Raw genomic sequence first — 25,561 nt, forward strand, 5'->3', positions numbered from 1 at the left:
ACACAGATGGACAGAGATTCAGGGAGAAAGGCCGTGCAAAACCACAGGTTCCCTAGCATCTTCTTGAAGACTTCCTGGAGGAGGGTGATTCCCACAGGGCTGCTTCTAGAAAGGGACTTAGCAGGTGGCTCTGGAGGATGAGAGGCAAGAAAAATGGGGCCACAGTAGTCCAGCAAATAATGCCATTATTATCTGTTGTCATTGTTGTTACCACGTATTGAGCGGTTATTATGTGCCTGGAATCACGCTGAGTGACTGTGTTACGTGTTTAAAGCATCTACACCCCAGAGAGCTCACTCCAGGGTCAGGTATGGGTTCGCTGCGAGGGTTACGTGAGATAATAGATGTAGATGCCCACTTGGCCCAGCGCCCAGCCCATGGGAAACACCCAATAAACGCCAACGAGAATTAATTCTGTGATCATTAATAGCACCTGCAAAGCAGTGTCGTTTCCCTCTTCTTGCGGAAAATCAGGGAGACTATGGTTTGTCCACAGTTACCTGCCTGGGAGGAGGCTTGGAAGGCCCTCCGAGAATCTCAGTGAGCCAGGCCCCCAGCCCGTCTGTCCCATCCCTCTCCGGAGCGCCCAGTCAAATCTTCCACATCCCCAGACCCAACTGTAATTCACTTTTCTTTTTTTAATGTTTATTTATTTTTGAGAGAGAGACATAGCATGAACCAGAGGGGGCAGAGAGAGCAAGAGACAATCTGAAGCAGGCTCCAGCTCTGAGCTGTCAGCACAGAGCCCAACGCGTGGCTCCAACTCACAAACCATGAGATCATGACCTAGGTCAAAGTCAACACTTAACCAACTCAACCACCCAGGCACCCCAGTAATCCACTTTTTGTAAGAAATTTCCTATGGCCACTCTAGCCCATCCCCAAGAGGCCGACCCAGCCACATGGTCATGCGCAGTGTATGCTGCGTGTGCATCGGGTCTCCTGGCTCTCGGAGAGCCGGAAACTCCAGTCCCGGTTCTGTCACAAACATGCTGTGCAACCCTGGGAGAGCCACCTCTCCTCTCTGAACCCGTCTGCTCATCAATAAAACCAAGGAGTACGGCCAAGTGATCCCGAAGGCCCTCAACATCCAACCTACCCATTACCCACCACCCATCAGCAGGACCCAGAAAAGAAAGTGAGTCAAGAAACTCACAGAGGAGAGAAAAGGGGAGACCCCAGAGGACCAGGCAGAGGAAGAGAAAAAGCAGGTACCACAAAGGCTTACAGATAGTCGACCAGAAACAACCAACAACAGGGAAAGCAAACAAAGCAAAAAACCCGTGAAAGATTGCCCAGGCACTAGTAAAGGACAGGAGGCACACAGTGTGTGGGGTCCACCCACCCCCAGGCTATGGACAGATGTCCCCTGCTTGGAAGGCCAGGGTCCCCTGTATTGAAGATGCACGGTCTTGTGAAACGTGGGCCTCCAGTGGAGACCACAGAGTCCCAGGGCTGAGAAGCAGAGTACCAGCTGGGGGTGGGCAGAAACTGGCTGTGAATTCCAAGCAGGGAGCACACACAGCAGGCCCCTGAGGCCGCACACAGCAGCTCTTGATCCCTCTGTGAACCCACCTCGAGCACCTCCTGTGCTCCAGGCCCTGAGGTGGGTGCTGGTGACACAGCAGAGGCTGCTTCTAGATGCCCCGGCCCAGCGGGCAAGCCAGAGACGCACCTGAGCACAGGTCCAGCACCCTTCTGACCACCTTCTGTGAGTTGACTGAATCCTCAGAGAAGCCCAAATTCAGAGGTGAGGAGCTAAGGGCACACAGTGGTGATGTCCCTTGCTCCTGCTAACATGACTTTGCTGTGGTGCTAGGACAAGGGTGAAAAAAGTCTTAGGGTGGCGTGGGAGCCCCAGACCAGGACTACCTTGCCCATTCAAACTTTTCACTGTTCAGCCAAGAAGGTTGACACCCAAAAAGGAGGAATGACAAGAACCCACAACTATTAAGGTTTTATCATTTGCTACGATGGGTACCCCTGGGGGGGCTCAGTCGGTTAAGCGTCCAACTTCAGCGCAGCCCTACATGGGGCTCCATGCTGACAGGGCAGAGTCTCTCTCTCTCTCTCTCTCTCTCTCAAAACAAATAAATAAACTTGTAAAAAATCTTGTCATTTACTATGCCAGCTCAACAGAACTCAGGGAAACACATTTAGCAGTTTCTTGTAAAAGGGTATGTTATGGGACACCAGGGAGTGGCAGGTGGAGGGAGTACACGGGTTAGATCAGAAGGGTCCCCAGCAGAAGAGCCTCTGTCCTGTGGAGTTGGGGTGCCCCACCCTCCCAGCAAGTAAATGTGTTCGCCAACCCAGAACCTCTCTAAACCCCGTGTTTAGGAAGGTTTCTGGAGGCTTCCTCATGTGGGTATGACTGATGATTAACTCGGTCTCCAGCCCCTCTTCCCTCCCTGGAGAATGAGGAGCGGGGCCGAAAGCTCCAGCTTCTAATCATGACTTGGTGTTTCTGGCCATCAGCCCCCATCCTGCGCCTATCCAGAAGACCTCCAGAAATGACCTCTTTAGAACAAAAGACGCTGTTGTCACTCGCAAAACTCCAGAGGATTTAGGACTCCTGTGCCAAGAACCAGAGGCAGAGACTGAGGGTTCATTTCTTATTGTGTCACCTCTGGCCCTCGCTTTCCTCATCTATAATGTGAGGATAATGACAATACGTCCTTGAGCTGTTTAAGGATTAAACAAGCGGAAAGCTCTTAGCCCAGCTTTTGGCACATAATAAGAACTTAATTAACTGGAATTAATGGTCTTATAGATGAGGAAGTTGAGATCCAGAAAGGGGGGCGGGGAAGACTTGTCCAAGGTCAACTTGGAACAAGACTATGATTCCATTCAGTGGCCTGAGCATCTGCTCCAGAGCCAGAGCTCCCCAGGCATGGCAGGGGGGACAGAGGGACAACCGGACAGTCCCCATCCTCAATGGTCATACACTCCTGGAAAGCCCATACTATGGGGCAGGTTTGTCATGTCAAAGACGTGTCTTTCCCCTGGATAGACATGACAACCAGGCCAGCGGCCTAACCGTGCCAAGGAGAGTGTAATGGGTTGAATTGAGTCCCCCCAAAGACGTGTTGAAATCCTAACCCCCCAGTCAGTACCTCAGCATGTGACCTTACTTGGAAATATGGTCATGGCAGAAGTGAACAGTTAAGATGAAGTCATGCTAGAATACGGTGGGTCCCTAATCCTGTACAAAGTGGTGTCTGTATGAAGAAAAGAGACACGGAGAATGCCTGGTGAAGACACAGAGACACATAGGGGCAGTGCCATGTCCCTGGGAAGCTGTGTTTCAAAAACGAAGAGGCTTTCAGGATAAAAAGGTCAGGTTGGGGTGTCAGGGACAAGCCCTCCCTGGAAGCCTTGGGCTGGAGGAGAGGGATCCAGACTTGTCTTGATTGGACAGCCAGTGTGGTGAAGGTGCCCCGGGGTAGGGGTGCTGGGACTCCCATCTTCACAGGAAAAGGACCCTACAGCAGGTGGGCAGGGCACCTGCAGATCAAATGCATCTAGGTTACTGACCATGACACCTATGGGGGACGGTGGGAAGGAGGACCGAAGAGGAAGGCAAAAATCAAACGTGCCACTGCCCTGGGACTCCCCCTGCAATTGGAGAGTTCTGGGTGGGGGAGGGGGACCCCCACCTCCTCCCCCCTCCCCCAGAAGCTTCAACTGTCAAGCCACCACGCTAGTCACCAGCATGCTGTACTCCGCAGGTAGGCGCTCATGGGCTTACACACTTCCTGGACATCTGCAGGCCAGGGCCTCCCCCCAGTGGAAGGGGCTGTGTCCCCTTGAGCAGATGGGCCTCTTCCTCAGACGGTCCACTGATGGCCAGACCCACAGGAGCCTTTCCTCCTGTCTCCACTGGAGCGGAGTGGGACCAGACATCCCACTGTCACAGCTGCCTGTGAGAAAGGCTTGTATGAGGGAAGCCCCAGAGGCTATTAGAGAAATAAAACTCAGGGAACAGAGAGAACCTCTCCCCATCCCAGTAAAACTGGCCTCTTGATCCAGAAAGACCAGACCGTGTGAAGGCCCCAGGAGCAGGACTGTGTAGGCAGGCCTGGGGACCTGACCTCAAGACCCGAGGGAGACAGCACTGGGGAGAGGGGTGCTGGACAGAGCTGAGCCGTTCTGTGGGGCAGAAGGGCTCAGCCCTGCCCCTCACCCGGCCTAGGAGGGCAGCTGGCTTCTATATGGGGCCCCCTGGATCCTGGCTTCCAGGGCCCTCACCATCTGCCTGACCCCTGGAGGTGTAGGGCCAACCCTAGGAGAAGCCTGAACCCAGTCCTCACCCTTCAGAAGTGCCCCGAGAAGTTGAGACAGCCAGCTTTGGAACCTCAGCTGTCCGCACATCTGCAGGCCTTGCATCTGGTGGGGAAGCCGAAGCAGCCCCTCAGGGATGACTTCCGGTCTGGAGAAGGGGACAAGAGGCACACCCGGCCCAGAGAGCTTCCTATCCATTCATGCCTTGTTTTACCATATTGCTCTGGCCATCTGCCTGTCCTTCCCACAGCCAGGCTTACCTATCTGTCTGTGCTTCCACTTGCCCATGCCCCTAGCCCACCTGTCAGGGCTCCCGTCTGTCACCCTCTCCAGAGACGTTTTTGGGGATGCCTGGTGGAGCGTGTGTCTGTGTAAGTCTCCCCAGTCAGCCAGCTGAGTAACAGGCTCAGAGCCGGCAGACTCGGTATACAGGAAGTGAGGCTGGAATGAATGGTGAGATGTGACTCTAAAGGTGGGGCGACAAGTGGGGACATGAGCGTAGCCTTGGCCCGCTGCTCCCTGATGTTCTCCAGTGTCCTTGGACACCCTAGCACCTCCTGTGGTCTTTCTAGACCCCTAGGGGAGCCCGGCACATGCACTCCTGGGGGCAGCCAAGTCAGAGTCGACCTAAGTGGTGGAAGGACACAGAGCCGTTCACCTCACTGTGTGAGTGCCCTTGGGCCGTTCACTCACCCCAGGTCTGTCACCCCGAGTACTATAGGACACTTAGCAGCATCGCTGGCCTCTCCCCTCTGGGTGCCGGTAGCACCCACCTGGTCCCCAGTTATGACAACCAAAAATGCCTCAAGACATTGCTAAGTGTTCCCTGGAGGCATGGTCTCCCAGGTTGAAGACCACTGTCCTAAGGTCCAAGGATCCCACCCCACCCGGTGGCCTCTCTCCTGGCACCTGATCCCTGCCTCTGTGGCCCGTGAGGCTGAACCTGAAGGAAGATAGTCTAAGTAGGGTCCTCTCAGAGCTCCACACAGGGGGGTGTTCGTTTTTGACTCCTCGGTGCCTGGCACAGAATACATGCTCTAAAAATGTGGCAGAGATGAGCTACAGTTTGCTTTAAGGAACGCAAACACATGGGGCGCCTGGGTGGCTCAGGCCACTCACAGTTCCTGGGTTCGAGCCCCACATCAGGTTCTGTGCTAACAGCTAGCTCAGAGCCTGAAGCCTGCTTCAAATTCTGTATCTCCCTCTCTCTCTGAGCCTCCCCTGCTCGCACTGTCTCTCTCTCTCTCTCAAAAATAATAAAAAACATTTTAAAAATTAAAAAAAAAAGGAGCGTAAACACAGCCGCACAGCTGCAGACACAGACAGGCACACAGACGATCCCAACATGTTGAGTGTAAGTGTTCCTGCATCCTTATGATCACTGAGCCCTGGGAAGGGGAGGAGTCCACGTAGAAACTCCGGCGATACTAGTTACCCAGCCAGGTGAGTGAGGGAAAGGCAACCAACATTTTCTGAGCATCTCCCAAATGCCAATCTTTTTCATGTGTTGCATCATTTAAATCCGAAACACCCTTCAAGGTAGGATATAGTGGCCTCTTTATACAGCTGAGAAAACCAAAACTCAGAGACGTAAAGCAGCTTGCCCAAGGTCACACAGCTATCCACTTTGGTTTGGTGCAGCCCAGGGCTGCTAAATAGAAATCAGCTGCCTTCCCAACCCCTTTCCCGACCCCTTATCCATCCTCAGTTCCCTCTCCTGGATGAGGGGAAGTGACTTAACAAAGACCACCTAGAGGCCGTCCCTTGGTTGTAAAACGGAGGATGCCTAGGCTGTGAGGAATGGGTGAGAGCATGGACCAGCCTGCTCGGTGTGACTCTGACTGACTTTGCTGCCCACCAGCTCTCCAGCCTTGAGGAAGCTCAACCTCTCTGGGCCTTGGTTCTCCCCACGTGCAGCAGGGAGACATGATAACAGTAAACTCAGCCAACAGGGTTGTGAGGATTCACTGAGTTAATGCATGTAAAGCATTTAGAACTATGCCAGACATGCTGAGTCCTCCAACACTGTTAATTATTATTTTTATAACTGCTCTGTAAGTGCTAGCTACTGTTTTTTATTTTTTAAGTAAGCTCCATGCTCAGCACGGGGCCCAGAGCAGGGCTTGAACTCATGGCCCTGAGATGAAGACCTCAGCCGATATCAAGAATCAGACGCTCACCCAACTGAGCCACACAGGCGCCTCAGTGCTAGTTACTTTTACAACTGGGGGAGATCCCTGATAAATTCTCATCACAAACCATAGGCTCTGTGGACGAAGCAAAAGACCGGATCCCAAGTCTCTATTCCCCAAACTTCTCTTAATCCAATGAGCTTTTCTCCTTGGGGACCAAGAAAACTCTAGACCCAAGGGACCTCAAGGGGACTCCAGAGTAGCCTTTATGCTGTGGTCAAGGACATTTAAAATTTTTTTTTCATGTTTTTTATTTATTTTTGAGAGACAGAGAGAGACAGTGCGAGCAGGGGAGGGTCAGAGAGAGAGGGAGGCACAGAATCCAAAGACAGGCTCCAGGCTCTGAGCTCTCAGCACAGAGCCCAACGCAGGGCTCGAACCCACGAACCATGAGATTATGACCTGAGCTGAAGTCAGACACTCAACCAACTGAGCCACCCAGGCACCCCCAAGGACATTTTTAATTGCCTGCACCGATGCTCTGGCTTCCCTAGGCTGAGGTGAGCTCTTTTGTAGTAGATAGAAACTAAGAGGCTCCTCCCTTCTAGGAGCACTGGGGAACATCATTCAAAATGTCTATTGAGCACCTAATATGTGCTCAATGCAGCAGCAAACAAGAGACAAAAATCCCTGCCCTCCTAAGCTTCTATTCTACTGAGGGAGACAAATAATAAATAAAATGTATAGTATAAAGGGACCAGAGCAGGACAGGGAGTTGCGGGTCAGGGCAGGAGAGAGAAAACATAGATTTGCAAACATAGGTGAAAAGTCTCTACAGTGCAATGCAAGGCATTCATTCATCTGTTCATTCATCCACTGAAAGCATTTATCAGCCCCTGCTGGGGCTAGGTGCTATATGAGACAGATGGAGTTCATTTTATTTTTTTTAATTTATTTATTTAGTTTTAGAGAGGAGAGAGAGAGAGTGTGCAGAGGGGAGAGGCAGAGAGAGAGGGAGAGAAAGAATCCCAAGTAGGATCCAACATGGAGCCCAGCATGGGGCTCGAACTTATGAATCGTGAAATCATGACCTGAGACGAAACCAAGAGTCAAGATGCTTAACTGACTGAGCCATGAAGGCTCCCCAAGAGACAGATGGAACCTAGTAATGGACAGAGGAGCCCCCACGTCCACCCTTGAGAGCTCACGGACAAGTCAACTCAGCAGGCAGGTAGAGATGGGTGTCACAACAAAGCGTTGGACGTGAGGGCGGCCCCAAACTCTGCATGGGCACATTAGGGGAGGGCTTCCCCAAGGAGGTGGCATTGAGCAAGAACAGGAAGGCTGAGCAGAACTTTCTCCAGTGGACAAGCTGTGTGCATGGGATCAGGAATGATTGCAGGCGGAGGCACAGAGGCAGGAACAATCTGGTGCAGCTGAGAAACAAGGGCTGCCTGTGCAGGAAGGCACTGTGGCCTCTAGGTGGCAGCCTGACTTGAGGCATTACCAGACCTAGAGAAGTCCCAAGGAGATGCTGATGTGGGACCTGGGAATAGGTTGGTCTGGTTGGGGTCCTGAGAAGAGTATAAAGGGGCACCAGATAAATTTAGCCACAAATGGCCTGCGTGATCCCCGTAGTCGGTGAAGGTGGGAAGATGGTGCTAGTTCCACAGGACTTCTCGCTGAGGAGCCGCGCCTCCCTCAGGAGGTAGCATCAGGAAATGGTCAAGGTCATGGGCCAGGTGCCTCGGAGGCTTAGTCGGTTAAGCATCTGACTCCGGTTCAGGTCATGATTTCACAGCTCATCCGTTCAAGCCCAGCTCAGAGCTTGGAGCCTGCTTTCGATTCTGTTCCTCTCTCTCTCTCTCTCTCTCTGTCCCTCCCTTGCTTGTGCTCTGTCTCTCTCTCAAAAATCTATTAACATTTAAAAAAATGTTTTTATTTGAAAAAAAGGAAAAGATCATGGATTTAGCTTGAGGTCTGCAGTCAGACTTAGTCCCATGCCCAGGCCTCACCCTGTGACCTCGGACAAACCCCTTGACCTCCAGGCCCCTGCCTCCTCTTCCAGTAATTAAGGGTATTGCATGGACCGTTCTGGGGGCTGGTGCACTTAGCCCAGAGCAGACACTCAGTACTGTTAGCCGTGCTTTTGTAACTCTTCTCCCTGTCTGTCACATCGAGGGAGGGCGAATGGCTGAGACCCCCGCTCTTACCTCGGTGGACCTCAGCCTTCTGCGGGCTCAATCTGGGTCTCACCTCTAGGCACCCCAGAACCCTCCTGCCACCCCCCGCCCCCGCCGTAGCTGCCCCTTCTTTTCCTCACTATGGATTCCTTCCATGCCCTGGCACTAACTAGGCCCTCTTTGACTTAGACCACATCCTTCTACGACTCTGAGTCTCTATATAGATTGCCCTATTTGGGGCATTTTGTACAAACCAATCATACAGTAGGTGGCCCTTTGTGACTGCCTACTTTCACTTAGCACAATGATTCTGAGGTTCCTCCATGTTGGAGCGCGGATGGGTACTTCATTTCTTTGTGAATGGTATCCTTGCCTGAATGATATTCGCTGTATGTATATTTCTCATTTTATTTGTCCCTTTATCAGCGGTTGGATGTTTGGGGAGGTCTCCTCCCACTTTTTGGCTATCACGAATAATGCAATGACGTTTGTGTCCAACTTTTTGTACAGACCTATACCTTCCTTTCTCTCGGGCATATGTCTAGAGGTGGACCTGCCGGACCAAATGGTAATGATGTTATGTTTAACTGTTAACAGCCAGCCTATTTTCCAAAATGGCGGCACACTTTCATATTTTCACCAGCAAAGTATGAAGGTTCCAGTTTCTCCACATCCTTGCCAACCCTTGTTATTATCGGTCTTTTACATAATAGCCATCCTAGCAGGAGCAAAGTGGTGTATGACGGTGGCCTTGATTTGCACTTGTCTGATGACCAGTAGTATTGAGCATTTTTTCAGATGATTATTGGTCACAGCTTCAAAAACAAAATCTTTCCAGATCCCTTGTCCATTTTTTAATTGGGTTGTTTGTCTTTTCATCATTAAGCGGAGGAGGTTTTCACTGATCAGGGAATGGCGGCTCACATAACCCAGAGCCGGCTCAAAGCCAAGGGTGTGGGCCAGTACCACAACGCCCAGAACTTCAACAACCAGAGCTTTGAGGACCTGCAAGCAGCCTGTCTGAGGAAGGGAGAGCTGTTCGAGGATTCCTTTTTCCCTGCCGAACCCAGGTCCCTGGGCTTCAAGGATCTGGGTCCCAACTCCAAAAGTGTGCAGAACATCTCCTGGCAGAGGCCCACTGTGGGTACTGGGAGGGGAGGCAGGGACTCACTGTCGGGGTGGAGGGCTGTTTGTAACCATGTCCCTGTCACTTTGAAATCTCCAGTCTCCCAACTCCCCCGCCCCCGGCCCCAATCCTGGCCCTGGAATGAATTAGTCCTCACCTCCGCCAGGGCTGGGGACAGTTATGGACATCCTTAAGTAAAACTTCTCAGATAATCCCTGGGAAAGTCACTCACTGACCTTTGCTATCACACCCTACAACTATGTCAAGCTGGTCTTGTGCCCTCCCCCGTCCTGTTTTCCCCTAGAACTTGGAGGTGGGCATCATGCCACTGGAATGGGGAGATGAAGGTTGGGAGGGGGGTGTCCTGGACCCTCTAAAACCTTTATTCCTTCACTGCAGCAAATCTCAAGAAATCCTTACTTCATTATGAACGAGGTCAGTCCAACAGACATCTGCCAGGGCGTACTTGGTAAGTAGGGAGCAGGAAAGCCGGTGGGGGTTGTAGGGAGGGGGTAAATCGGGGAAGAAGGCTGAGGTGGGGGGAGGGCCAGAGTGTCTTTTGAGGCTGGGGGTTGGGACGCCTAGATTCAGACAATCTCTCTTGCGTCCCTGCCCCTCTGCTTCTGTGGAGAGGATAGTGAGACTGTCAAGTATGTCTTGACACCAGTCCCACCAGTCCTCCGGCTGCTAGCTGGGTCCGGGAGTACGCTGGGCGGCCTATTAGTTACCCATTGCTACACAAAATTTTGCCTCAGGCAACGACAAACATCTACCACCTGGGTTTCTGTGGGTTAGTGATTTGAAAGAAGCATAGGTGGGTGGGTCTGGCTCAGAGTCTCTCGTGAGGCTGAAGTCAAGATGTGAGGCAGAGCTGTGCTCACCTGAAGGTTTCCCAGGGGCTGAAGGATCTGCTTCCAAGATGGCACACTCGTGGGCCAGGAGGCCTCGTTGTCTGCCGTGTAGGCTTCTCCATAGGACCGTTTGAGTGGCCACACAACGTGGTAACGGATTTCCCCGGCCAGAATGAGCCAAGAGAGAGAACCAAGAGGAAACCATCATGCCTTTTACCACCTGGTCTTGGAAGAACACACACGGTCACCTCCACCACATTCCATCTGTTGGAAGCAAGCAGGAAATCTGGCCCACACTCAAGGGGAGAGAATTAGGCTCCACCCACTGAGGGGAGGCTTGTCAAAAGAGCTTGTGGACATAGTTTTAAGCCACTACAGGTGCCAGAACTTCCTTAGTCTGACGAGTGCAGTAAAGGACACTGGTTTCCCCAGGCCACTCTCCCACGGCTCCCATGACAGCCCTGAGGGATGTCTTCCTTCCTAAGGAAGGATTCCTCCAAACCCATCATTGCATCTTCAAGGATGAGACCAGCGTGGGCTTCCTCTGGGGCTGAGTTCTGTCCTATTTGTGGCAGAGAAAAGGGCAAGTTATGGGCAAGGCAGAAACCAAGGAGACCTCAGGCCCTGTGTCTCTCACTGGGCCACCGGAAGGGACCTCGCTTCTCCCTGTTTAGGCATCCTTTTGGCAATGGAGGATTGGAGTGATTCGAACCCTCCTTTTCCCACCCTCTGCCTCCCACTAAGGGTACCCCAGGCAACCAGGGGGCCATTCGTAATCGCAGAAGCTTTCCCAGTGCCCTCAGGCTCAGCCTGGCCCAGGACACTCACTCAGGCTACCATCCTGCCCCACGGCCACCCCAGGACATCTGAGATACCCAAGAGAGAGAACTTGATGGATGACCCTAGACCAGGGACACTGCCCCTGTGCTCCATCAATGTCTAGCCCCAGGGACCCAACTGGGGTACAGATGAAGCCCACTGGGTCTCCAGTATTATGTAACTGATATGAAGGAGTGATGTCTTGATTGCTACACTGATGTAATCATGGCGTCAAAGTAGAGGGGGGCAGGGCGTGGAGAAAGGTGACTGGATTTGTTCAAGAGGGTGGGAGAAATCTGGCCCTCTCCCAGAGAAAGTAGATCTCAGTGTGAGGAGCCAGACGAAGGCCAACTACCTCCTCCCCAAATCCCAAAACCAAAGCATCCAGCTCTAACTTGTGAATCTCTTCCCTAATAGAAAAGCTAAAGAGGCTCACCGCCGACCCTCATCCCCCAGGAGCCTGTTCCTTCAGCCCGGTTTCTCCCTAGTAGATTCCTTCCTGAACACTCCTTAGTGAGAAGGCTAAAGGAGGGGGCCACGAGCCAGGTCCTGGGGGTGTTGGAGGGGCAACCCCCTTCTTGTCTTTCCAGGGGACTGCTGGCTGCTGGCTGCCATTGGCTCGCTCACCACATGCCCCAAACTTCTGTACCGTGTGGTACCCCGGGGCCAGAGCTTCCGGAAAAACTATGCAGGCATTTTCCATTTTCAGGTAAAGGATGATGGGAAAGCCAGAGTTGTTTTGTGGGGTGTGTGTGTGTGTGTGTGTGTGTGTGTGTGTGTCTGTGTGTGTGTGTGTGTGAGAGAGAGAGAGACAGAAACAAAGACAAAGAGGGTAGGGAGGAAGAAAAAATTATATTTGCTTTGAAGTTACATTTTTTCTTTTTGAAAAATGACGTTTACTAGGGTGGATTTTTGTCTAATTATCAGAGAAATATCTGCTCACTAAAATCATGTAAGCTAAGTTTTTAAAGCCCTTAAATAAAATAATACTAATTATCTGGTGGTGGCCCTCCTTCTCCTGCTTCTCCTTCTCCATCCGTCTCTTTCTGTTGGCAGAAACATGCACGTGCGTGTGTGTGTATGACATTGGGAGTCACTGTCACATAGTAATCTGCTCTTTAAATTTAGCGACCTATGGACAAATTCTCCATGTCACAAAATATTTCTGAGAATCACAAGAGTTTTTAAATTCTAAATTTAAAATCCCTAGGGGCGCCTTGGTGGCTCAGGCAGTTAAGCGGCCAACTTTGGCTCAGGTCATGATCTCACGGTTCATGAGTTCGAGCCCTGCGTTGGGCTCTGTGCTGACAGCTCAGAGCCGGGAGGCCTGCTTCAGAGCCTGCGTCTCCTCTCTCTGCCCTTCCCCTGTTCATGCTCTGTCTCTCTGTCTCTCAAAAATAAACATTAAAAAATAAAACAATATAAAAATAAAATAAAACCCTTAAAGCCGAGCCAAGGTCAAAATGTGGTTAGGGTCCCTCTGGAGCCCAAGGCAGAAACTGGAGATGAGGCTGGGAGTGAGTTTCAGGCTTTTCCTTGCCTTTCACTCACTTTTCAGCCCTTCTAGGGAGTGGGCTCTCCGACACTGGTGTGTTACTGATCCTGGCCACTAGGGGGTGATCGTGTAACACGATTCTCATATAAGACGGTGGGGCTGGAGGTGGGGGTGAAGGTGTATGTGTTTGTGTGCTTGGAGGCTGGCCTGGGGCAGACAGATGTCCTAAGCCCCACTGAGGTCCGCCTTGCTGCCCACAGATTTGGCAGTTTGGACAGTGGATGGACGTGGTTGTGGATGACCGGCTGCCCACAAAGAACGGCAAGCTGGTGTTCGTGCACTCAGCAGAGCGTGCCGAGTTCTGGAGTGCCCTACTGGAGAAGGCCTATGCCAAGTGAGTGCCCCAAGCCTGGGCTTGCCTCCAAGCCTGCCTGACAACTGGCAGCTATGGGGACAGCTGACCCAGGGAAAAAGGCAGAGGGAGCTCAGGGCATCCCTCCCTTCCCTCACCACACCCTCTCATGTCCAAGCTGGCCTCTCCATCCCAGAACATAAAAGTACCCTCTCCAGGGGCACTTGGGTGGCTCAGTCGGTTAAGCATCTGACTTCGGCTCAGGTCATGATCTCACAGTCCGTGGGTTCGAGCCCTGCATTGGGCTCTGTGCTGACAGCTCAGAGCCTGGAGCCTGCTTCAGATTCAGTGTCTCCCTCTTTGTGCCCCTCCCCTGCTCGCTCTCTAACTCTGTCTATCAAAATAAAATAAAGACATTTTTAAAAATTTTTTTTAATTTACCCTTTCTGTGCCTACAGGCTGAGTGGGTCCTATGAAGCCCTGTCAGGAGGCAACACAGTAGAAGGCTTTGAAGACTTCACAGGGGGCGTGACCTATAGCCTCCAACTCCAGAAGCCCCCTCGGAACCTGCTGAGGATTCTTAGGAAGGCCGTAGAGCGATCCTCCCTCATGGGCTGCTGCATCGAAGTAAGCCATCCTGGGTCCTGCCTCAGGCCCTTTGTACCTGCTGTTGTTTTCAATCAGATGGTTCTTTCCCCAGGTAGCTGCATGACTAGCCCCTTCTCATTCACATTTCAGTTCAATTGCCCCTTCCTCTGGCCTCTCTTCCCTGCCTCCCACTCTAAATCAGCTGCTCCCACCTCCATTTGCTTTCTACTTTGTTTTTCTTCTCTCCCCAACATTTATTGTGATCTGAAATGGTCTTACTTATCAATGGAGTTATTCCCCACTGATCTTCTGCCGACAGTTTCACATTCCCTGAGGGCAGTGACTTGGGTCATTCGCTGCTGGATCCTGGGACTTCGATGCTACTTGGCGTGCAATTGACAACCAGCAAATATTTATTCAAATAAATAAATGAACCCAGAGTGGAATCGTAGGATCCTGCCATTTGCATTCTTGGCCATGTAACCTAGAGAAATGAAGACTTCAGAGCATACGAAGGGCTGCACACGAATGATCGTAGAGGCTTTTTTCATAGTATCTAGAATCTGGGAACAGTCTAGACGTCTTTGGAATATAACTCAGCAATAAGAGGAAATGAACTGTTGATACATGCAACTACTTGGATGAATCCCAAGGGAATTGTGCTAAATGAGAAAACCCAAGAGAGTTCCATACCATATGAATTCATGCACATGACAGTCTTGACATGAAATTTTTTTAATGTTTATTTATATTTGAGAGAGAGAGAGAGAGTAGGGGAGGGGCAGAGAGACAGGGAGACACAAAATTCAAAGCAGGCTCCAGGCTCAGAGCTGTCAGTACAGAGCCCCACTCAGGGCTCCAACTCACTGGTGCAAGATCATGACCTGAGCCCAAGTCAACACTTAACCAACTGAGCCACCCAGGGGGTACCTAGCTTAAGTGTCTGACTATGGATTTGGGCTCAGCTCGTGATCTCACGGTTCATGGGATCGAGTTCTGACTGGCTTTGCCTTGACAGCACGGAGTCTGCTTGGGATTCTCTTTCTCCTTCCCTCTGCCCCTCCCTCTCTCCCTCTCTCTCTCTTAAAATAAATAAATAAACCTAAAAAAAAAGAAACCTGAACCTCAAGAATGCTTACATCTCTTCGGGTGTCCCGATGCGTCTGACCGGATTCCTTTCCTTCCTCTCTGTGCTGCAGGTCACCAGCGAAAGTGACCTGGAGACCATGACCCAGAGGATGCTGGTGAGAGGACACGCCTACTCCGTGACCAGCCTCCAGGATGTGAGTCTGCCAAGTGCACCCAACGCCGGAGACCAGATGGAGGAGAGTCCCTGCCACCCACCCCCCACCTTTAGCCACACCCCTCCCAACACACACCTTCCACCAGGTCTTCTATGGAGGCCAGACGCAAACACTGCTTCGGGTCCGGAATCCCTGGGGCCGGGTCGAGTGGAATGGAGCCTGGAGTGACAAGTAGGTACCCCCGAGCAGCACTCTCAGCTGAGGGGCAGAGCGCACAGCCGGCCCACGAGCCAGTAGGTGCCACAGATGGACCGGCCGGCGTTCCAGGGCCAGCCCCGCCGCTGGTGCCTCCCTCCAACTCAGGAGCCCCCTCGGCAGGGGTTCGGCGGGGAGGGAATCGCCTGGGGAGGACAAAATACCTCCTGAGCCCTGCCCTTCTCCCTCCACCTCCTGTCTCTGCACCAGCGCCAGCGAGTGGGACAAGGTGGCCCCAGAAACCCGGAAACAGCTGCTGCGGAAGAAGGAGGATGGGGAGTTCTGGTCAGTGCGGCCGGGGTGGGCTTCCTTCTGCCCCCACGCCAAGTCCCTTCACCTCCGCTGCCGCCCTCCCACCGGGGCCTTCGATGGGGAGGCTGCCTCCAGGTGCGAGGGGGCCACGGCCTCTCTAGCTTTCACGCTGTCCCTCCGCAGGATGTCCTACCAAGACTTCCTGGACAACTTCACCCTCCTGGAGATCTGTAACCTGATGCCTGACACGTTCTCTCTGGTGGACCAGGCCTGCTGGCACACCACCTTCTATGAGGGCGGCTGGCGGAGGGGCAGCACTGCGGGGGGCTGCAGGAACCACCTCGGTGGGTGCTGGGATTCGGGGTCCACGAGGAGGTCCCCCAGGGGACCGGCAGGGCCCACCGGGCCCCGCCGAGGAGGCAGGTGTGTGGCTGGGAAGCCGGTCCACCCTGGGAAGGGCACAGCCATGCCTGGCCTGCTTCTTCCACAGACACATTCTGGACCAACCCCCAGTTTAGGATCTTTCTTTCCGAGGAGGACGACGACCCCGAGGATGAGGAAGCTGTCTGCACCTGCCTGGTGGCCCTGATGCAGAAGAACTGGCGACGGGCACGGTCCCACGGTGCCCAGCTGCAGACCATTGGCTTTGTCCTCTACACGGTGGGTGCCCCAACAGGTCCCCCAGCCAGTCTTGCGCCCCGTCCTGGCCTCACCCCCTTCAAGACCCTTCCAAAGGCTTAATGAACACTAACACCTTCCAAGAAGAGGAGGGAGATGGAGCGCCAGGGAGGTGAGCTTACTTGTCCAAGCTCACACACCCGAGGCTCAGAAACAGCTTGTGTCCTGCTTTCCAGATGCTCTGAGACTTCTCCACACTGTCCCCAGGTCTCCCCGCCCCAGACACCCCACCCAGAGCGTTGACTCCAGGGGCAAAGAGAAACCCCTGTCCATGTTTCCGAAATTGTGCTTTGCAAAATCCAATACATGACAATATGTTCAAATAGTTATGGAGCACCTACTGTATGCCAGGCCTCCCAGTGCGGCCTCCACTGGTCCAAGAGTGAACAAAAAGACACACAAGCCTTGCCCTCAAGATATTTCCAAGGTCAGGGGTGCCTGGGTGGATCTGTCGGTTTAGCGTCTGACTTTAGCTTAGGTCATGATCTCGAAGTTTTTGAGTTTGAGCCCCACGTTGGGCTCTGTGTTGACAGCTTGGAGCCTGGAGCCTGCTTCAGATTCTGTGTCTCCTTCTCTCTCTGCCCCTGCCCCGTTTTCTCTCTTGCTCACTCTCTCTCAAGAATAAATAAACACTAAAAAAATATATTTTTTTAAAGATAGTTCCAAGGTTAGTTGTGGTCCTTCAGGAAAGGTTATAGTCTCTACGTCCCACCTGGAGCTCTGCAACCCATCAGCTATGGGTTCTGGTCATTCCCTAGAGGACAACAACCCACTTATCTTTTTTGTTTAATATTTATTTTATTTATTTTTGAGAGACAGAGCACGGGAGGGACAGAGAGAGAGAGAGAGGGAGACAGGAGACAGAGAATCCCAAGCAGGCCCTGTGTTGCCAGCACAGAGCCCAAGGCGGGGCTTGAACTCATCAACAGTGAGACCGTGACCTGAGCCAAAATCAGGAGTCGGACGCTTAACTGACTGAGCCACCCAGGCACCCCTTCAACCTACTTATCTTGGTGTAACTCCCCTTTTTACAAAATTATTTGTGGTCAGTAGTCAGTTTCAGGTGTCCCCTGTTAACTACCTGCAGGATATGATGAGTGTTTTGTTGCGGAAAATGCTCGTGTTCAGGAAAATGCTCTCCTCAATTTTCATCCTAGCTCTTTCCCTTTTTAGCACTGTGAAATTGGGCATGTTACGGCCCCCTCTTGAAATTTGGTTTACTCTCCTTAATCTGCAGCGGTAAAAACCTCCCCCTGACAAAACTTTGTGTAAACTATACTTTGCTGTCCCAAACTGAGGGATTCTTAATATTAACTCTAGGACTTTTGGCTATCAGAACCCATGCCCTGCCCCACCACCCATGTCCCGGTGCCCTTCCCCCCAACACCCATGTGTGCACACACACACACAGACACCCCTGGCTTCTGCAGGCCTGAGCCCCCTTGCCATCCTGGGAGTCTGACCTTCTTCTCTTTTCTCTTCCTAGGTCCCAAAGGAGGTACAGAAGACGTGGGGCTCGATTCGGGGCAGGCACTGCCCCATCTCTGGCTGCATGTGGACGGGCAAGGGGTGGAATTCAGCCAAGGCTCTCAGCCAGGGCTACTGGGTTAGGATTCAAGTGCCCTGGGGCCCTGGGTGGGAGTCAGGCCAGAGATACCCGGGTGACATGCCAGGGGCGTGGTTAGGGACTGGTCAGTTAGTGGTCCAGCCTCCCCTCGCCCCAGCCTTGCCCAGGTTGGCTTCACTTTCGGGGTCCTTTTCTTCCTACACTCGAATGCCAGCCCTGTACCCACCTCCAAGGCACATGTAGTTTCAGAACATCCAGGATACTTACTTGAAGAAGGACTTCTTCATAAAGTACCAGGACCATGGCTTCTCAGAGATCTTCACTAACTCGAGGGAGGTGAGCAGCCATCTCCGGCTGCCTCCCGGGGAATATGTCATCGTCCCTTCCACCTTCGAGCCACACAAGGACGCCGACTTCCTGCTACGGGTCTTCACAGAGAAGCACAGCGAGTCCTGGTGAGGAGCCCTGCCTCGCTGCTCCAAGACCACCTGGCCAAGTTCAGAGAGCCATCATCCGGTCCTCCCCAGCTCTGTCAGGGACGCTGAGGCACAAGGAAGGGGAGTCTCAGCCGCAAGCCAGAATCAGAACCCAGATCCCGTGAGCCTGCTCCGTGTTGCTTCAGATACACGGCATGATCGCCCCAGAACCACCCCACTAAATTCCCTGCCTCCCCCCAACTCCACGTAACCCATGAACCTTCCTTCACTTTTCCTCAGGGAACTGGATGAAGCCAACTATGCTGAGCTACTCCAAGAGGTGAGGGGATGCGCTGGGGTCGAGGGATGGGAGCAAGCACCTGAGGAGTGTGAAAGAACTTTCTAGATTGGGTCCCTTTCCCATTCCTTTCCCTCCAGGAGAAGTTCTGTGAGAATGACATAGACCAAGACTTCGTACGATTGTTTGAGATAGTGGCAGGAGGAGAGGTGAGAGGCTGAGGGCTGGGCGCCCAGAGGAGGTGGACGGGGTGAAGGTGCCGGCGCAGGGACTTACGGTCCCCCTCCTAGGACAAGGAGATAGGCATGTATGACCTACAGAAGCTGCTCAACAAGATGGTCACCAAACGTGAGTCTTCCACCTCTGTGCCCCCACAGCTCGCACCCTGCCTGGGCCATCCCTGCATCCCCTACAATGCCCTGCTCACTCCTCTCTTCCTGCTCCTTCCCTCCCTCACAGTCAGAAACTTCAAGACCCAGGGCTTTGGCCTGGATGTGTGCCGCTGTATGGTCAATCTCATGGATGTATCTTCTTGGCTAGCACTCTCCCACCCCCAATCCTGCCGCCACGCCCCCCTTCCTGCTGAAGATTAGGCTCTGAGGTAGCAAATGATGTCAGTTCTTCTGGCTGTTGCCATAGTGACCACACAAGTGCCCTGGGTCTCATATACCCCACTTGGCGAGCCTCTCTCCTTCCCTGGCCCCAAGATGCCCTCCTCATTCCATCTGCTGGCATCCTTGACCGCCCCCCAGAAAGATGGCTCTGGCAAGCTGGGGCTTCTGGAGTTCCAGATCCTGTGGAGAAAAATCAAGAAATGGACGGTAAAAAAACATTGAATGAGGAGTTTATGGCAGTGGGGGGTGGGGCAGGGAAGGGAGGTCCTCAAGAGTGATGGGGATTGGGGCACCTGGGTGGCTCAGTCAGTTGAGCACCCAACTTCGGCTCAGGTCATGATCTCCCGGTTCTTGGGTTCAAGCCCCGTGTCGGGCTCTGTGCTGACAGCTAGCTCAGAGCCTGGAGCCTGCTTCAGATTCTGTGTCTCCCTCTCTCTGACCCTTCCCTGTTCACACTGTCTCTCTTTCTCTCTCTCAAAAAAAGAAAAAATCAGTGATGGGGATTAATAAGGATGATGCTAGAATTGGAGACTGTGACTAGACACACACACACACACACACACACACACACACACACACACTCACACAGGACAGGATCTCTTGAAGTGTTGGTGTATTAGCTACAACCAATATAGTCCAGGCATCACCAACTTAAAGGATGGGTGCTGAGGGCCCAGTTGGGAGTGGGTCTCTCAGACCCCTGACTCAGGTCTTACCCCCTCCCCTTGCCAGAGGCCCCTCTACTCACTAGATGACAGAAATATTGGGCTCCCAGGGCGGGGGCCTTGGTAGGCCGCGCTGGGGTCTTGGGTAGTGCTTGGAGGTCAACTTACTGAAGTATTTCATGACTGCCACCCCCGTGCTATGCACACCCCCTCTGTCTGTCCCTTCAGGACATCTTCCGAGAGTGTGATGAGGACAACTCAGGCAGCTTGAACTCCTATGAGATGCGTTTGGCAATTGAGAAAGCAGGTTAGCAGGAGATCAGGAGATGGTTTGTGGGCGGGGAGGGAGGGTGCGGTGGCCAGAGGGCTGGAATCCCCCCTCTGCCCTCCTCTCTCTTCCAGGCATCAAGCTGAATAACAAGGTGACGCAGGTCCTGGTGGCCAGATATGCAAATGAGGACATGATGGTGGATTTTGACAGCTTCATCAGCTGCTTCCTGAGGCTGAAGGCCATGTTCAGTGAGTCAGTCATCTGCCCACTCGCCACCCTGGGTCAGACCACTGGCCGCCTCCCACATACCCACACGGAGAGTCCCCCTCTTTAGGGCACAGGTGATCTAGAAAGTGCGGGCAGTATGAGTATTGTCCTCATAGGATGGAGGTACAGAATATAGGAGTTCACATATGGCGACCCTCCTTATGTGGCTCATAGCAAGGCTTGGAGCTGTGATCATTAACTCCTTCCTGGGCTGAGGGTTAGCTGGGATGCAGCAAGGGACAGCTTCTGAGGCCCTTTCTGACCTCCTGCTGCTTTGGGAGTGGGTCTTGCAGACTGTAGACTCTGCTCTCAACCCCTTCCCCTTGCCTCTTCTCTCAAACAGCATACTTTCTATCCATGGACCCCAAGAATACTGGCTACATTCACTTGAATCTGAACCAGGTACTCGCAGCTCCCCCTGCCCTCTGCTCCCCCCCATCCTGCCCCGCCCCTCCCCGCCATCCTTGGCTCTGCTTCTCTTCTCCTCAGTGGCTGCAGACCACCATGTGGGGATAGATGAGCCACCAAAAACCTGGCTCCCACCACCACCGTTGCGGGGCTCCGGGCTCAGGGGCAGGGGATTCCCTGCTGCTCTGGGCTCTTCATTCCCTGCCTGGAATGAGCTCCAGGTAGCGGCACCTGGGCCCCAGGCACCAGGCTTAACTCCAGCACCAGGCCTTCCATGGGCCACCCTCCCAGCCCAGAATGTTTCTCTTTATTCCCAGCCAGCTTCTGGTGGCTGGATTTCCCTGAGTCTCTCTCCCTCTCTGAGTATATTCTATTGAAGTTTAAGTGTCACTTCCCCAATGGCTGTGGAGGCTCTCCACACCTTCCTGCTCACACTTACCTGCTGCTTATCCCTCCAGGCCCCTCCTTCTCTTCTCTCCCTCCCTTGGGGGCATTATGATAATAAACAGCCCATGCTACTGGCTTCTGTGTCTCCCTGCTTCTATGCCAAGAAAATTCTGGCAGGAGTGGAAGTCACTTCCCCAGCACCAATGAAGGGTCCCAGGAGCTCTCAGGGTGATCTCACCCCTACTTCCAGGGAGGAATGTGTGACTCTTACAAAAACTAGAGGGCGCTGTTGACATTTATGGGCAGTACCCTGGACGCTAAAGGCACAACAGTCCCTCCGGAGAACCGCACAGAGCACAGAGTGAGGTACCAATGAGCAGCATCTGAGGAGAGGGGATTGGGCAAAGTTAGGGGACCATGGGACTCTAGCCTCTTGTCTTGTCCCCTCCTCCAAACTGGGGTCTCCAAAGGTCTCATTACAGGTGTCTCAAAGGCCAAAATTCCAGCACCCACGTGAGCCAGCCAGTCATAGAAATAAAGCAGACCCCCCCCCCTGGGGTGTGAGACACGGGAAGGAAGGGGCGAGCATGACTGTGGCAACAAATGAGCTCCTTCCTGCCTGAAACGTGCTCCGACTCAAATCATCTGTGTTGTTAGACACTTGCTACTGCCAAACTGCTGCCCTCACAGGAAGGATCAAGGGACCCTTGACTGTCCGTTTTTGACCTTGGAGTCTCTGGCCCAAATGCTGTCTCCTCCAGTCTCCAGCTTCTTGTTGCAGCAAGAAGTTTATACCACCTGCAGCAGCCCCTCAGCTGCACATCACCCATCCTTCCAGATCTTTCCGTGGCTTCCCCTCCAGTCTCTCTGGACTGGACATTCGGGCCTGTGCATGTGAGCCCTTCAACCCCTTGGCCAGAGGCAGCCTCCAAATCCCTTTAGCTTAGGGACCTGTCCACCTTAAATGCATCTAGATCCTTCCTGAGTCTGTGTGCACTTTCCTCCTGTCCTCTGGCGGGTGGCTGGTTTCAAGTTCCTTCCTGCAGCAGTGGTCTGAGGCTTCCTTCCATTTGCACAACTTATGCTTAGGGGGGAGCTGGATTTCCCATCTCCTTGGATCAGGTGACTAATTCTCTGCACCAGCCCGACTTCCTGTCTCCTGTGTGGCCTCAAACACTAAACGGAGTCATCTACCGTCTCCCTCCTCTGCTGCCCCCACTGCCTCCCAGGAATCATTTCCGCCGGCCACCGCCCTCTTCCTTCCTCTGCCCTCTCAAGTCTTGTCTAAGAGGAGGTCACACGCTCTTGAGGAACCTCTTAAAGGCTGGTTCCTCCACGCCACCTTCTGCCTCCCTTTCGCCACAGAGCTGCTCTCTAAGGTTCCTGGGGGGCAGCGCGGGGGTCGTCTGGGGAGGCCCCAAAACTACCAGGTCCTTTGAGCTTTTGAGAGGTCCTGGGCAGTCCCAGTTGGCTCTGGGAACCCAGCAAGACGCCAACCCCATCTCTTGCTCCTTGCCCTGGCACAAGATGCCACCAGCTTCCATCCGGGTGGCTTCCGGCAAGTTATTTTACTTCTCTGGAAGCCTCTTATTTCTCACCTGTGGGTTGGGGGTGTTAAATAACAAAAATCTAACTGAGTAGCTTCAAAGATCAAATTGGCTTTATTGAACAATTCATGCATTGGGCAGCATCCCACTCAGCAAACAGAAAAGCTCCGTCCAGCTGTAGAAAAAGGTTTGCAAGGGTAGGGGGTGGGGTAGGGGAAGGAAATTATTAGCAGAGTGTATTGTTTTAGGTAAGATCACCCTCCTAAGGGGAATGGAAGGGGTCTCTCCCTAAATTTCCTAGTGCTGTCCAGGTAATTCCAGGTTGAGTGGTTAAAGGTCACATCCCTGGGAGGATTGAAACTACAGTTAGGTTAGTTATTAAGTCTTGGTTTGGTTTGCTGCTGTGGGCCTTAATGTAAGCAACTCCATGTGCCATGTGAGGTCTGGGTCTTTCCTTTTCAGCAATTTTTTTTTTTTTAGAAAGGGAGAGAATGCACAAACAGAAGAGAAGGGCAGAAGGAGAAAGAGAGACAGACAGACAGACAGAGAATCTTAAACAGGCTCCATGCTCAGCATGGAGTCCAACTCAGGGTTTGATCCCACAACCCTAGGATCATAACCTGAGCTGAAATCAACAGTCAGACACTGAGCCTCCTAGGTGCTCCTCTTTTTAAGGATTTCTCCCTTTAAATTAGATTCTAAGCTTAACTGAGCGACGTGACCAAAATTTAAGATATTCCATGACTATGATAGTCACAGGCTGCAACTTCAGGTTCACAATGTTCACATACCCAACATGGGGCTTGAACTCACAACCCCAACATCACCAGTTGCATGCTCCATGGTATGGACTCCATGCCATCCAAGGTTCACAATTTCTTTTTAATTTTTTTTAACATTTATTCATTTTTGAGAGAGAGATAGAGTGCAAGTGGGGGAAGGGCAAAGAGAGGGAGACAGAATCTGAAGCAGACTCCAGGCTCTGAGCTATGAGCACAGAGCTCAAACCCATGAGCCGTGAGATCATGACCTGAGCTGGAGTCAGACACTTAACCGACTGAGCCACCCAGGCACCCCCCAAGGTTCACAATTTTTAAGTCAGTTGTCCTCTTCATTCTTTTTCTCACAGTCCAGTCTTCGGAAGATCATGTACTTGGTGAAGTACAGCTGTGAACATGCATTCAAAGCTTTTGAGAGAGTGCAAGGCACCGCAGAGATTGTTGTGATTATCATAGACAGGATAATCCTCAATGTCTGGCATGTACTTCAGAGCCACGGTCTCCAAGACCCAAACCAGTCACAATCAAATAAGTCAGAGAAAGACCCTGCCTAAGGAGTCACTGTTTTAAGCCCAATGGCTTGTGCGGTGATCTCATGCAACTGAGTTTCAGCGTCCCCAGAAGTGTTCATCCAGGCACCGCAGATGGCAATGGCCGTGGCACAGATGCCTCCTTGCTCCGTGAAATGATAATCGGGGGCTATCCCATTATCGAGGCAACTTTGCCTGCATAGTTTAAGGATTTTTGTTGGGCAGCTATTGTCTTAGGGACAGATTCTGTAATATCTTTCAGAGTTAAGGAGAGGTTTCTGATCATATTAGTTATATTCCCTCCTAACCAGGTAAGAATGGCTCTGTCACAGGAAGCAAACCCTGAGTTGGGAATCCCTCCTGGTAGGTCTTCTTTCTTTCTTCCTTCCTTTCTTCCTTCCTTCCTTTCTTTCTTTCTTCCTTTCTTCCTTCCTTTCTTTCTTTTTCTTTCTTCCTTTCTTCCTTCCTTCCTTTCTCTTTCTTTCTTTCTTTCTTTCTTTCTTTCTTTCTTTCTTTCTTTCTTTCTTTCTTTCTTTCTTTCTCTTTCTTTTAAATTTTTTATTTTAGAGAGAAAGTGAAGGGGGAGGAGGCAGAGGAAGAGAAAGAGAGAGAGAAAAACAATCCCAAGCAGGCTCCACACTCAGCATTCAGCACAGAACCTGACACAGGGGCTCCATTCCAGGATCCTGGGATCATGATTTGAGCTGAAATCAAGAGTCCAATGCTCCGGATCCCCGGGTGGCTCAGTCGGTTGAGTGTCTGACTTTGGCCCAGGTCATGATCTCACGGTTCACGAGTTCAAGCACCGTATTGGGCTCTGTGCTGACAGCTCAGAGCTTAGAGCCTGCTTCAGATTCCCTCTCTCTCTCTGCCCCTGCCCTCCACATGTGGCATTCGACTTCAGCTCAGGTCATGATCTTGCAGTTTGTGAATTCAAGCCCCACATCGGGCTCTGCACGATAGGGTGGATCCTGCTCAGGATTCTCTCTCTCTCCCTCTCTCTTGTCCTCCCCTATGGTCTCCCTTTCTCTCAAGATAAATAAACTTAAAAAAAAACATAAATAAAAACGAAGAGTCAGACACTCACCTCACCAAGCCACCCAGGCACCCCTGATAGGTCTTTTCTAACTCAATGATGTAAATCCAGGGAAGTCAACCAGTGACATGTCTTATTTCACTTGTGACAAGTTGTGGACACAGTGAGATAACCTAAGAAGCACTGCCTGGCTGTGCACTGACAGGGAGAACAAAAGCAAAAGAAAATGTAGATAAAATTCAATTTCCTGATACCCTGTAGCCCATTGACAAATACTTGAGACAGACAGAGTGTGACTTTCCTCCAGGAACTCGCAACTGTCTTGTTACATTTTTTTTAAAAGGCCGCAGAGATGATGCAGAAAACTGAGGTCAGAAATAAATGTAAAAAGCATTTATGGGGGGGGAGGTTCCCTGGTCCTGACAGAATGGGACAGAATGGGTTAGAGAAGTCAAGCCCGAGGAGAGGGGGGAGGGGTGCGTTTTTATGAGGTTGGCTGGGGGGGTGGGTAATGGAG

At 52.2% G+C, this 25,561-nt stretch overlaps 1 protein-coding gene across 4 annotated transcripts; it reads left to right on the forward strand.

Moving 5' to 3' along the window:
• Window positions 1–3,693: 3,693 nt before the first annotated feature.
• On the forward strand, window positions 3,694–21,288 carry CAPN11 (calpain 11). 4 transcript variants are annotated; one of them, XM_029944304.1, is made up of 23 exons: window positions 3,694–3,731; window positions 9,110–9,167; window positions 9,486–9,739; window positions 10,125–10,194; window positions 11,986–12,104; window positions 13,151–13,284; window positions 13,701–13,869; window positions 15,030–15,113; window positions 15,220–15,305; window positions 15,540–15,614; window positions 15,765–15,925; window positions 16,072–16,241; window positions 17,746–17,757; window positions 18,070–18,281; window positions 18,543–18,582; window positions 18,681–18,749; window positions 18,831–18,888; window positions 19,000–19,064; window positions 19,293–19,361; window positions 20,048–20,126; window positions 20,222–20,338; window positions 20,701–20,759; window positions 20,847–21,288. In XM_029944304.1, the coding sequence occupies exons 2-23, from the start codon at window positions 9,137–9,139 to the stop codon at window positions 20,871–20,873; spliced, it is 2,160 nt and encodes a 719-aa protein (XP_029800164.1). In that variant the 5' UTR covers window positions 3,694–3,731; window positions 9,110–9,136; the 3' UTR covers window positions 20,874–21,288. The 4 variants fall into 4 exon arrangements, with proteins under 4 accessions (XP_029800164.1, XP_029800162.1, XP_029800163.1 ...); XM_029944302.1 differs by having other exon boundaries at window positions 3,699–3,731; window positions 17,746–17,865; XM_029944303.1 differs by lacking the exon at window positions 9,110–9,167 and having other exon boundaries at window positions 3,703–3,731; window positions 17,746–17,865.
• The last annotated feature ends 4,273 nt before the right edge of the window (window positions 21,289–25,561 follow it).

The sequence above is a fragment of the Suricata suricatta genome, chromosome 7 (assembly GCF_006229205.1).
Source record: "Suricata suricatta isolate VVHF042 chromosome 7, meerkat_22Aug2017_6uvM2_HiC, whole genome shotgun sequence".
In the NCBI taxonomy this organism is placed as follows: Eukaryota; Metazoa; Chordata; class Mammalia; order Carnivora; family Herpestidae; genus Suricata; species Suricata suricatta.

Bases quoted from the DNA above. Each gene is read 5' to 3' on its own strand.
- CAPN11 (XM_029944302.1), top strand. From the start codon at position 9,137: ATGTCTAGAGGTGGACCTGCCGGACCAAATG. The intron at 15,926-16,071 runs GTGGGTGCTGGG...CTTCTTCCACAG, and splicing joins GGGCTGCAGGAACCACCTCG to ACACATTCTGGACCAACCCC. The intron at 19,065-19,292 runs GTATCTTCTTGG...ACCGCCCCCCAG, and splicing joins GTATGGTCAATCTCATGGAT to AAAGATGGCTCTGGCAAGCT.